Source organism: Diorhabda carinulata, chromosome 5 (assembly GCF_026250575.1).
Source record: "Diorhabda carinulata isolate Delta chromosome 5, icDioCari1.1, whole genome shotgun sequence".
NCBI classification, from domain to species: domain Eukaryota; kingdom Metazoa; phylum Arthropoda; class Insecta; order Coleoptera; family Chrysomelidae; genus Diorhabda; species Diorhabda carinulata.
This window is the reverse complement of record NC_079464.1, coordinates 18,341,169-18,355,656: the sequence shown is the minus strand read 5'-3', so window position 1 is coordinate 18,355,656 and position 14,488 is coordinate 18,341,169. Positions and strand designations below refer to the sequence as shown.

Below are 14,488 nucleotides of genomic sequence, written 5' to 3'. Positions count from 1 at the left end.
CCCCGAGTACCATAACTTAAATAAATGAAAATATGAAGATATCTACATCTTTAATGCTTCACACTGTATATAAAGAAGCTCTAAATTATCAAAAATTGATTAAAAGTTGAAAATAGTGTCACAGCACCTCGTTTACGGCAGACAAAAATCTATGTACGAGAAATTGAGGTGCGTAATAAACAAAAAGCTATCAGTGCAGATCTGCAATTAGCGATGTACAAAGACAAATGCATGGAGAGCTAGATACATATACACCTCGCCTTTTCTTTTACATTTACAGAAGAGGTGGTTTCATATAGGCCACAATTTCTGTCGCTCTTATTCAGTATTCACCGTTGTCGCTAGTTGGGCAGATCGATTTATCGCTGATTCTGATCTGCCAAAGTCGTGAGATTCGCGCAAGACTTTTTTCTATTGCCGAACAGTGCCTACTATGATGTATTCGAGACTACTGTGCGGCAAAGGGACTTTTTTCACCCTTTTTATCTTAGCGGGGGTTCTTGCTACAGGTAAGCGCTCGAATGGTTGTCGTGACGTTCTTACAGAATTTACAATTCACCCAAAGATACATTTCACTCATTCAATTTTTTTTTAATTTCTCAGCATCCCTTATTTCATTTAATCAAAACTTCCACTAGAGTATTAATTTTAAATTCGAAAAAAAAATTGAGACTCAATTCTATTAACCACCTTTCAGTGAGTGACATCTACAAATTATAGTCTATTTTTGTGAATAAAAGACAATTAAAATGATAAAACATTCGTAATCTTTTAGAAAACAGTTAAAATATTTTTTTATCTCGAGTATTTCCGTATAAAATTAAATTAATTAAAAATATTGTGTCATATTGGTTATATAAGTATCTAAACTTTGATTTTTAAACAACGTTACGTTCATAAAAAATATATTTTAATATAAAAATTTACGAGTACAAGTTGAAGTACTTTTTACAAATCCAAATAGGAATAAAAACACGATCTGTTGCAACCAATATTCACAATGAGTGGGTTGATTATTTCATAGTTAAAATTGATCAACTTCCACATTTTCCTTCACGTTTCTCCTTTTGAAAGAATGCAGTTCTTTTTTCACCAATATTCTTTGTATCATCAACACTTGGACTTTCTTATTAGATAGGACAATTGACAATCGTATTTTCAAGGTTTTTGATCACTCCAAACTTATTTCTATTATTCTGTACAGATCGTGGTTAGAAAACCAATAAAAGCCTGGAAAATATACTATAGTTTGAGCTGTCCTCGACTTGGAATAGTTCCATTTGGCCAAAATTTATTCGGTTTATCTCCCTCCTTGATGATCTATATAAAATATTTTTCCAGCTCTTGTTTCCATGGGGAATTTCGATTTATTCCATGGTATCACTTATCATCTCGAACTCTTTCCTTCAAATGATTTTCTATTTGAAATTTTGGTTTTCCTAGAACAGTTTGGAATCCTCTCTTTTAATGAATCTTTGATTCGTTTATTTTCCAACACCAAGCTTGCTACTAACTAATTTCTACATATCATCAGCACTTTGACTTGGACTTTCTCATTAAATGGGACATATAAGTCCAAGGAAACTCCAAGTTAATTCCGCAAACTTCCAACGACTAGCCTTGCGATTTATTTATAGTTATCGCAAAGGCCATACGTACCTACCGGAAATTGTAAATCGGTATACCCGGGACGAAGATTGCGACCTCCTAAATCAGGTCTTCTTCTCCTCGGCATCGTAAATTGTAATTAATCAAAATGAGTTATCGCGCACTTAGTATTGAAGTGTCACTATCACAAAATATCAACAAAAAAAGTGCCTAACTTGAAATGTCACCATCACAAAAATTAGCGAAGCTGAGACAGTTCTTACGCACGCATCACAAATTTACAAGGACGCAGTCTTCTAAGGTATCGATCGCCATAGAGGAGGATCGTTATATTAGTTGGATGTCAAATGTCAAATATTATGGTTTCGATCAGAAATTTAATTTGAAACAAAACATCAAGGAAAAACAAAATAGTTGTTTTCATTTAATTCATACTTATTTACCTTTTAAACCTTCTCTGGACTCCCACAAATAAATCATGACCAAAATGAGCCAAATCGGCCCAGCCGTTCTCCAGTTTTAACGAGACTTTTATAACTTTTGATAGAAATGCTCTTCAGAAAATATAACCTCAAATGCAATATATGGAACGTATATAAACTTGGCTGGATTTAAGTAGTGATTCTCAGAATACCATTAACAGTAATGTTGATATATAAACAAGAAGAAAATGTTAATGAAGTAATAATTACCAGTGATGTGCGAAAAGTTTAATATCTATCAATGAATTAGTGTCCATAGTGAAGTATATGGAAAATTGTTGTTGTCAATAGTCTTTTCTATTTCTTTTGCCACAATCGAACCAAATATTGATAGAATGATAGGGTTTGCCATAAAAAACAAGAATCCAAAAGGCCACATCCATCTCATAGAAGTTCACATTCTTCATAGTCAATGTCTTCTTCTATTTCTTCATCTTCTTCTTGCTGGATATTCATAAATTGTTCAGTGACTTCTTCATAAAAACTCCATGAATTTTCTTACGTTGGATTCAATTAGACATTCGATCAAGATTATCACAGGCTGTAATCAACCTTTTCCACAGCTGCAATTGACTCAACATTTCTTAAAATTTCCAAAATGGAAGTTAAGAGGTATTTTCAACTGAGATTAAATACATGTATTAAAAAATACAATCTACTTTGGTGGAGCCCTATAAACAGCATAAAGAAAATGAATTCTTTTCGTTATGATTGTTTGAGATGAAGAATCAATTTCTCTAAATAGTGAATTTGTTCTATTTCCAGAAAAATATTTACATTTATACAATTTTAAAACAAAGACTAAGCATCCAAAATTACTGAAATTTGAGTGAAAATCTCTCTTCAGGTTGTATATAAAACCCCCGTCGTACGAAATAAAAAATAACAATAAAATAACAATTAGTTATTAAAAACAAAAACCAACATTAGAGACTGATACGAAAAATCGTTTTTATTGATATCATAAAGTTTAAGCGAATAAATTTTATTCAACTTTGTTTCTTATAGCATCTTCTATTAATGAAATTTCACTTTAAATTACTAATAAAAAAGAGTTTAACATGGCCAGATCAGGGCAATATAATAGATTACATTAGAATACTTAGCGGTTTGTCCTGCAATTTATTTTGTTTTCAGGCGTCAGTTTTTTTTGTTTTCTGGAGTAGAACCTCCAGCATGTGGTCCATCATCTCGTCCACAACGAAACAACTTTTTAATTATATGAAAATGATGGGCAAGTCAATTCTGCTTTTTATTTGTGTTGTGGTTAATCCTTCCATAGTTAAAAATTTCATGACAACACAGCACAACTTGATTGAGGGGTCTACCATAATAAAATGAATCTAAGCAGCGAGTTGAACCTTAATGTAAAGCTTATTTAGACCTGTGCATGAAAAAACTCGCAATTTTTTTACTCAATATTGTCATCAAGAGCGAGAAAATATAATCAAAATATGATGAAATTTGAAACTAGGTTATTTTTTTCAGTGTAGTTTATCACCGAATAGTTTAGTAGTTTCATACCACTTCTTGTTTACTGGAGCACATTAATCCTCTTTAAGACAAGCTCCTCGCCACAAACAACATCAAGCTTAAAAGTAATACAAGTCATCTATTATACAGGTTCTTAAACGTCAGCACGTATCTTGTGGTGTACCAAGACAGACACATTCATACATATTTTTTAACAATCTTCAAATTTATCCATAAGCGTATCAGCAAGCGAAAAACACACTTTAACGTGTTTATTTTCAATAAATTAATCAGATGAAAGGATGATATTTCACTTTAAGACGTTGGAAAACATATATGTTTAGATTAGAAACTCCGAATGGAGAAGCTTGTAATTTATATCGACTACAACTTTGTAAACAGTTTGTTTTACGACTGGAAAGAACGATCATGTTAAATCAAATTAAGTTCTAGGTGTATTCTTCTAATTATTTAAACATAATTAGTGTATAATACTAAAATAAACAGATTAGATCAAAATATACCTCAATAAGGTGACTAACCTATCTTTTTATTTAATTTTTTTATGTGGTTCTAGATTTTGGTAATCAATTCAGTTATAAAATACGAAAACATACACAATTCGACACTATGCATGAATTTTGAGAAACATTATTTCAGTTTTTAAAGCAGGTTCGTCCTTTATATTAACAGTCTTTTGATAAAAATTGGCTTTGAGCTGTACTTTTAGTCATTTATAAAAATGAAGAGTTCTGAGCTGCTTTTGGTGCCATCTCATTTTGATATACTTTTTTGGCGAAGTCTATTTTCTTTGTTAATTGTTTTTATTGTTATAAGTGACGTTTATCCAAATATGGAACTTTTTTATTAATGATTCTACATCTTCAATTCATTCAAAAACTTCGAAACACCTTATACAAAACATCATATCAATATATTCCCTCACTCGTGTAACTTTGTGTTACTGACACACAGATGGCGCAGCCATTTGTCAAATCCATATGACATTTACGAAGTACCAACTTTCGATTAGTTAGAAAAAACTGACAGGATTTGTTGAATTTAAACGTGGACGTACAGCCACCGATAATAACGAACGATCTGGTTGTCCAATGAAGGTGGTTACTCCAGAAAACATAAAAAAATCCACAAATTCGTTATATCCAATCTTAAATTCAAATTGCGTGAGATATTTGTTAGATATCAGAAGGCAATGTGCTTACAATTATGAATGAACATTTGACCATGAAACATGGATGCATCACTTCACTCCGGAATCAAAACGATCATCATCTGAGTGGACTGCAGCCGATGAACCACGTCCAAAGACACAACAGTCATTTGGGAAGGTTATGGCTTCAGTATTTTGGGATATGCATGGAATATTGTACATTCACTATGTCCAAAAGGGTGAGACAATCAATAGCAAATACTACATAGAGTTGTTGGATAGTTTGAATGCGAAAATCAAGAAAGAACGGCCTCAGCAACTTCTGTTTTACGAAGACAATGCACCGATTCAAAATTCAAAGGCAAATATAATTAAATTGGACGAATTACACTTGGAGTTGCTTCCACATCCACAGTAAAATCCTTATCTAGCCCCTAGTAACTACTGGCTATTCGTTGATTTCAAAAAAAAGACAAATTCTTCTACAAGTACGGCATCAAGAAGTTAGGGAAGCGTTGGAACGAATGATTTTTGGTGTGCCTAGAAAAAAGAAAAAACCACGGTAAAGAAGTATTCCAGTGAATCGGTATATTCTTTCCTAGCATCCGTATTTGTTTCAGTTGTAAAGAGGATTACGTCAATTTCATAAGTTCTTCGTCAATCGTCTATTCAGCTGCAAAATCATTGTAGTTAATCGGTGTTAATGGGGTGTAAGTTCGTCTGATAAAAGTGAGGTGATGAGATTATCGAGGAGAAGCTTTTTAGTTTCTGTTGGAAGGTTTGTGATACATAATAGATGGTAGATATTCGGGATTCCTACTTGTATCGAAATTATGTGAAGACGAGGAAATTAGCTAGCTTAGAGCTATGGAATACTGTTGAGGTTAACTAGGGATTGAAGTAATCACTTGGTGGACGGGCATTAACCACCTGCAAACCATTCATAAGCAAACAGGATAGTGAAGCATTCTCACAGAAGGCTTCAAGCAGATTTAGGTGCCATAGAAGTTACCAATGGGCAAAAATCTGTGTTCTAAATTTTTATTTGATAATAATTATACTTGTGGTAATATTTTTGTCTGGAAACTAATGGTTATAATCCAAGCTACATTCTTTTAATAATAGATTTTCGTAAATGGCACAAATACCATACGGTTTGACACGTGCAATTTGAATGTTTTATTGGTTTAATTGCAATTTTGAATTTGCTGTAAGTCATTTTCAAACTTTGGACTCAATTAACGATTGCTTGAATTGTTCAAATTTCATTATTTTATCTCTGGTTTTGAATCTTCCGCATTGGTAAAGAATTTTTTAATAAATTATTTTTCAATATCGTAATTTGTTGTTGATAGAAACTTGTTATTAATTCTACTGAATGACAATTAAATTGAACGATTTAATATAAAAAAGTTTTGAAATGATCCCGTCTAACTGCCGATCATTATATGGCGTCTAAAAGACTTAATTGAAGTTACGAGAAAGGTAACGTTGAAAAATAATAGAATCATTTCAATTTAAGTCCAGTTATGAAAAGAGAGAATTTAATGATAAGGTAAATTGAAAAAAGAATCCGAATTTAAAGGAATCACAAGTACTAGATAGATTTAATTCAAAATAAAAAAACATTCTAATAGTATTCTAGTGAAATTAGACTTTTTTCAAAAAAATGTGGTTGCCACATACGTTTTTTTGTTTAGTATTCAGGTACTGCAACAAATGTACATAAATCAACAAAACGTAAAATAAAACTCAACCGCGCGTACCTAATCTTTAAGAGCAGCGTAGTTCCGCTCGAGAAGGCAAGGCGTTCGAAATCTGCTCGTTGCACTGTCCCCAACAAAATAATCCCTAATAGTTCGATCCAAAACGTTTAGCCAGGGACCGTGTGACTCATAAAACCGTATGGAAAGTAGAGGGATTGTAGGTATGTTAATTTTTCCTAAAACGTGCTAGCTGATATATCAGATAATTCGATTGGACTGAACTGGATTATTGGACATCGGTCAGTCAAAGTTCGAAGGATTATTGCAATATTGAGGAAGTTGTATTATGTATTGTTGAATACGATAGCACATGGCGCGGTCGTCACACTTCTTTTTCCAATATTGCCTATTAATTTCCACGTATAAATGAACCTTTAATGACTGAGTGTGGAAGTGCGTGATTGGACATTTATATTCGTTAAGTAGGGATACCTTAAGTTGGAAAACCACTTTGGCTAGCTTATCTAGTACACAAATTAGTAGTCAATACTATGAGTATTATTTTAATACACCCCGTCGGCTATTATCGTCTCACAAAACACTAACCTTTTTTTTAACACACACACCTCGTATTTTAATTTTTCCCTTTATCGCCATCTGCGATTCGACGTGGCGATAAGGATACTATGACGTAACACCACCCCTCCCCCGACCAGCCTAGGAATGTGCCTATTTCTGTTAAATAACGCAGAATTAAAAATTTCAACGTCTAAAAATAGTGAAACCAGTTGAAATTTAACGCGGTTCGAGTTCAAGAATGAAAGGTTAGGTGCAACGAACTCTAGCAAGGTCGTAAAATTATTGCAGATCAAGATCACTTCTATGACTAACGAAAATATTTCTGGAAAACTTGGTGTAAGCTAGGAAAACATCCAATCAATCATTTGAAAACATCAGGAGTTCCAAACTTGCAGAATGACGCTTATAAACATGTCTGTGGGCACAATGTTGTGGTACTACAAAGGTGTTTTATTATATTTCGTTCACTAAGAACAGACTATCAATGCAGTATCTTAGATGAAGTTCAGCTCCATTATCCACGCAGAAAACGAGAGGAGTTGGTTATTCAGGACAACGCCAGGCCGCAGGCAGCAGGAGCTACTGGATCTTACGTTCCACCCATGAAAATTTCAAGTGTTTATAACTTCGAATAAAGCATTTGAAGGGACATGTCAATAAAAAATGAAAGATTTCCGTTTGATTACTTTCGAAAATATTCAAACCCCTGAAAAGTCACCTCTCCAAATCAAAACCTTTGCTCTCATGGCATTCATTTGATAGACACCGAAAATTGTGCATAACGGCTGCAATTTGTTTTAATTGTACAACGAAAGCCGGTTTATTAGTGTAAGGTTTTAGTTTGACATAATCCCATAGGAAAAGTCTATAGGTATTAAATCGGAACTTATGTCACCTCTCATGGAGATCTATTTACTAGAACTCGTAGCAGAGATCTATTGTGAAGTTTCTACGTCATGCTGGAACTATGTTCTTTGGTTATAACCATAAAATTTTTGTAGTTGAGCCTCGAGGCTAGAAGAAATTGTCAATAGTGGCACATAACTGAATTCACTGTCATTTGAGGCGAGTGTAGGGGTTTCAGTTGTTTGTGGTTTGGATTAGTTGCACTCCAGCAGCGGCAAATGAGCTTCATATGATGTTGGTAAACACTCAATCATCTGGTTTACTAAGCTAGTCTTCGACCAGTATCCTAAGGCTTCAAGTCTCGACCAATTAAATTTTGTAAGTATGTAGGATATACTTTTAAAGCAACAGCTCGCTTTCCAATAAACAAATAAGGCTCGTCGCATTGTCTACGTTTTCGACCGTTCTAGAAGACCTTGGATACCGGATTTTAGTTTATCCAGTGTTGATTGTATGTCTTAAAACTTCTCGACCCATCCTCCGATCAGTTTCTACGCGCTGTTGTCGCCGAATTCTTGAGAAACGCTTTATAGCGACTAAATTCCCTAGGGCCGATTGATATACCTCCCGCGTTCTCCGTATAGTTGATTTCACGCAATAAACAATATAAAGGTAAATCTTCTTTTAAAACATCTTGTATACGTCGTAGTCCTACACTCACATAACTAGTTTTATTCATCTTGATCCAGTAATTAATTTAGTTGTGTACTGGTACATTTGAAGTACAAAGTTGGCATTATCTATTATCTTGAAATATTTACTACAACGTACGTATTTGGAACATTTCATTTCTGGTTTTTAACGAAGACAAAAACTCCAAGTACCTAATTATTCATTTATATCTTAATGATAAGTATTAGAACGTTGATAGTTTTATTATAGTTCATTGTCTCGAGATATTTCTATTCTAAGTTTATTGCCTTTAAAAAACATTTTTTCATGTGCAAAATCTTCACGTTTATCAAAATCGTTATGTGACAACTCTTGAACCAACTTCACTTTGTATGTATGGAATTTATTATGACGTGAAATTGATCATGATTTGAATAAATCTTCTACTGAATCAGTTTCGTTAAATTTTTTTATTAATTCACTGACAGTTGAACTTTTATGGGATTTCGGTTAGGATATACATTATTATATATTATATATTACACGTTTCTTGTTGACTTCTACGCCTCTGTGGTATAAACGAAATGTGTGTCCACCCTGGAAACAAGAAAGAAAATAATTATAATCTAAAACGTAGATATTTGAAATGCTTAGAACGAAATGAATAATAATTTTAGCAATTACTTGACTTTGACAAGAAAACAGAGGCTGCTGCTTAAGCTACTTTATAATTGGATTTGGCATTATTGTTTATCAGAATGTTCTGCAATGAGATCCATAAATTTTGCATGCGATTGAACCAATTAACGAAGCATTTTTTCCATTACCTCCAAAACATGTGTTTTGAAATCGTCAACCGTTTCTTCATTTCTTCAGGTGTATAAAAACGTTGACCTCGCAATTTATTTTTGATCTGCGCAAACTTTCTATCCAGCTTGCATTCTTTTGAGATCTCGGAACAGGAAAAAAGTCGCTGGAAGCAGATCTGGAAATACGGAGGATGCGAATCCCAATTCATGCGTCTTTTTAGTCGATAGTCGATGAACATTATAACTTTTCACGATTTGTAGTCACATGCAATCCATTCGGATGACCGTTGAAGCTGTTTTTGAAGCTACAGCAGCATATAAACATCCCTAATTCTTTGAAACAGCAATTCAATGGCAACCAGATTATGAATTGATGAGCAACTACTTCGCTTTTGCATTTGCTAATCAACAATTATTACATTTCAATTCATTAGGTCCATCGGATTTACGTCCAATGAGACCTACAGAGTTTTGATCACATAAACTTGAATCATCAATAGAATGTTCAGACACGGAATCACCAAAGAAAAATCATCCCCACATAATGACCATGCATGGAAACAGTTAAGATTTGAGACAAAACTTACCTCGATACCAAACTGAAGAACTGTAGAGCTGGATCATGCATGAAATGAACTACTCTTCGTTATAACGTAAATATAACTTGAATAGTAGTGTATGGGTCTAGAACCAAAATCTCTAAAAGCCTAGACAACACACCAAGCATCCAGTTCAATTTAGAAAAGAATTATCGCAAACAGCAGATCATCATCCTGTCCATCCGGTCATTAAAGCTTCAAGCTCCAATATATTAAAATCCAAACTCGTATGGGTTCTGAGATACAACGAACACGCTAAAGCGGAGGCAGACAAACCCTTCATAGAACCTTCAGGGGCTGAGACAGACTATTCTTCTGGGAAAGTATAACTAGAGAAGATGTGCTGATTGTATCAATCTAACAGGTGTCCTATCATGACTTGGCAGATAATGCGGTGTGCATATGGACGGAACGTCTATCCGCATTCCTTTTGGAATGAAAGACTTTGCAGCTACAGCCATGGACATTCTAGACTCAGATGGCTGTAGGAATGCTATTAGCAGATCAGCTGTAAACACTAGATTTCCCAGTATTGCAGCAAGAAGTTGAGTTGAGGAAACAATTTGCAGTTGTATAAACCCTTATACCAACCCCTAATTGCAGATACGTCTTTGTTTATAGTAAATAGAAGAAGACACTGTCCATGATGGAAATTTTGCTTTTTGAATAAATAAAAAAGAAGGATTATAAAAGATATTTCATCTTAATCGTATATTTGAGTAAGAAACACTGTTTAAAGTGAGATTTAATACAGGGTTTTGTCAGAATGGCACAGTTTTTATCATTTGTTCTTCATATTATCTATAAATTTATTTCCATTCAACATATTCGGTCAGTGTTCTTCAGGAACAGCAATTATATCGAAGTAGTTATTTTTATATATTTGAAAGTTTGCAGTTGCCACATCTCTATCCGAGCGTGAAAGATTTTTTTTAATACAACGCCATCATTAACGATGTCTGTTTAACGAACACCGAAACTCGAAAATAATAAGATTCAGATTAGTTTTTGAGCAGAAACAAAAAACGTGTTCTTTTTAATGACTTTGCAACGAAATTATAAAAATCATGATAATTTATCTTGCCAAAACAGCATTGTGAGAGTTCGTTAGCGAACATTTTTAGTATTTAATTTGGCGAGGGTATCGTTAAATTCGAAATGGATTCTTCTGGAACCGTAATTTACTTGATGAGAATCCGCTTCGGAAAATACAAGAGAATATTCGAAATTTTTTGCGTTCTTAACAAATTCTTGCCTCAGATTTAATGAAAATAAAAATTTCATTTATCCACAATAACAAAAAAATGTGCAATTGTTAAAAGAAAAACCTCTAATTTATACGAATTACGAATTATTGAGCTTGTACCGCCCATGGCCTTTAGATGGTAGTGTAGAATTATTTACTCCGTCAAACCCACTACACGGACATGCGTCCGACATCCATTTAACATTTTTTATGTTCGAATGTATAATTTAGAAAATATACTTAAATATAAATTTTGATTTCGTAACATTAAGCACCTATAAGTATTTTTTTTATATCACAGCATTATTTTTCAGTTTTCTATCTATCCTAAAAACAGGATCACCTTTTTAAGAAACACCCTGTATAATTTAGAATTTATATAATTTGAATTAATGATCTGCCGTTCCTTAAACTAGAAAACAACTACACGTCTGACTAATACAGCGACGATTATTGAATTAAATCTCCTCCGAAGAATATTATCAATTGAATATCAACAAGGAGTCTTTAGTTACGAATACGACGTTACAAATAACTGTGAGTTAGAAACGCCCTTCTCTATTAACAATCTGGAAGATTAATTGAAATCCTTTCTTAACGAGTTTGAAATATCCAGTGCGCAAAAAAAGCGTGACAAAAAATAATTAGAAATAAATTATCTGCTCCTTCTTTTATTGAAACAAAGACTTGTATTTATATATATTGTTACAAGCGAAATTACCTTATAAAAAAAGTTATAGCAGTTTAAATAAATGGAATACACACATTAGAATGATGTAATTATTTTCTGTTCAACAACCGCAGTCATTGAAACATGTCAAACTTAAACTAAACGAGATCGATTTAATAATATTTCAATCTAATGGATGTTAGTCCAGGCTATTGAAGTTTTCACCTCCGATTTCCATGAACTTACATCGATTTCATTGAAATTTTGATGGCATGCCATGTAGGGAATACCTTCAAAAGCAGAATCTACCCTACGCCGATGTCCACCCCAAGTAGATGCTGAAAATAACCGCAGAAATTAGTTCTAGCATAGCATGACAAAAATATTTGGATACATTAAAATCTGGTTAACACGATTATATTCCCAGAAAATTCCCAAATAACTTGATATTTCGTTAGGTTTTTTCCCTGAGCAAAACATTCCACTACCCCCCGTAATTCTCGTCTTATAGGGGCGAGATCCGCTCAAATTACGTGTTGAAAGTTTTTATGTTGAAAAGAACCGCGGAAATTGCTGGAAGACCGAATCTTAAGCAAAAATTGGTTCCAGCATAACATGCCAAGAATATTAGGATACATTCAAATCGGGTCAACACCCGCTATATATAAGGCATCGTACAATTTTTTAATTATTTCACATCTTAGAAATTTTTGGACACATGCATCCCTGCAATAAAAAAATTATATTTCCAAGTTTAAGTGAGTCAGATCTAATATTTTTGTGATTTGTACAAATAACTGTAACTGGTGCCGAATTTCGCTGTATAAAAACTTAATTTTTTCAAATGGCGAACCCCATTTTTCTCTTTACCACTGGACTTTACGCTTTAAATTTAGGGAACTTTGTTAGTAAATTCATATATCTCAAATTAATGATTTTTGTAGAGACTTAAAAAAACTGAAATTTTCATGGTTTTTAATTGTCACCTGCCGATGGCGAACACCGAATAACAAAAGTTAACTATCAAAAATTAAAATACTTTAGTCGATTGAAAAATATTTAAAAACACTACACTAAGAGGAGAAAAACAAAACTAAAAATTAAACTAAATGTTCGAAATAGTTGCCCCCAACTTCCAACCATAAAGATTTCAGTTTTTTCAAGTTTCTACAAAAACCGTTAATTTTAGATATATAAATCAACTAACTAAATCCCCTTAATTTAAATCGTAGAATCCAATGGTGGAAGAGAAAAATGGGGGTTGCTATTTGAGATAATTAAGTTTTCGAAGTTTTTAAATAGGGAAATTCGGCACCATAATCTGAACACTCTATATAAATTTTTGTCAAGGTTCTCACAGATTTGTCCAAATCCCAAAAATATTAGACCTGACTCACTTAAACTTAAAAGAAATATAATTTTTCTAGTGAATGGCTGCATGTGTCCTTATATAAAGTTATATTGAAATTTCGCGTAGATTCCAAAAATTTAATAAAAACCATAGCATTCCGTTTAAAATAGGAAGTTTCAGAAATCAGAAATTATTTTAGGTGAAACCAGCATTTCGGAAAACCCATGCAAGCAAATTTTCAGAAAACTAGTCGCAGTATTTTCCCATATACATATCGATTCAGCTCGTCGTGAAGGTCCGTGTACAGTGTGTGGTAATTAGCATGATTTTACTGAAAATGTTTCTTGACAAACGAACATTTCAGTAATTTTAAATTCACGTCGCGTTTTAAGAAAGATAATGTAGTTGACAAATGCCAACTCGATAGATTGTAATTTGAAGGAGAAATGTCATAAATGAAATATACGGAGCATGAACCATAACGACATCGTGAAACTGATTATACCGAACTGTGAAGTAATGATATTTCCTGTAAAACGGAAACGAAATGTTTTATAAGTGACTGAAATATCGATGAAGCTTAACTTGACATTATTTTTCTGTGGTTATTCTTCTTATTTGTTTCGTTACGAATATTTATTTATGGAAATGAAGTATGGTTAACTCGGTCTAATGTAAATTATCGATTTCTTGGAACTTCCTAAAAGTATTGAACTTATAATTGGATCGTTTATTTCGGAAACCCGTTAACTGATTTTTTTAGTGCAGTCATTGAAGCGTTATTACTCCGAATTTTTTTACTGCGAACCGATTTACATTAAAATTTGAAATTAGGCTCATCTTACCCTTAACTTCAAAAGTGAAAATGATCTGAACTCCGCCTATTATTTTTAAGGGGTGTAAACGACCCCTTAATGGAAAAATTGACATTAAACCATTTTATAGCTAGAAAACGTGTTTAACATTAAGGGATGAAATTATAAAGTATTTTCTAACACAATTACCTCATCATAAAATCATTTTCAACTCCTTGAAAACCTCACAACCCTTGCAAACAACCCCTAAATTGAAAAAATCACTTTGGTATGACATAAAAAGATTTAAGTATAGAGTAAATCATATTTTATATTCTCTACCTCAATAAAATGAAAAGTATTTAAATGTTATTCGATATTCTCGAAAATGATTATCATATTATCTTTCTTCACATAATCTACCAGTTAATTTTATGACAATTTGATCGATTTCTCACTTATATTTGAAAAAAACTGTTTAA

The 14,488-nt window shown here is 33.0% G+C and overlaps 1 protein-coding gene across 1 annotated transcript in view; it reads left to right on the top strand.

The window, feature by feature from the left end:
• Positions 1 to 323: 323 nt before the first annotated feature.
• The window catches only part of LOC130894028 (serine protease inhibitor dipetalogastin), a 55,232-nt gene continuing 41,067 nt past the window's right edge, over positions 324 to 14,488 (top strand). The window contains exon 1 of the mRNA XM_057800544.1: positions 324 to 509. Within this exon, the coding sequence (XP_057656527.1) occupies positions 434 to 509 (76 nt within the window). The 5' untranslated portion in view covers positions 324 to 433. The remainder of the gene's footprint in view (positions 510 to 14,488) is intronic.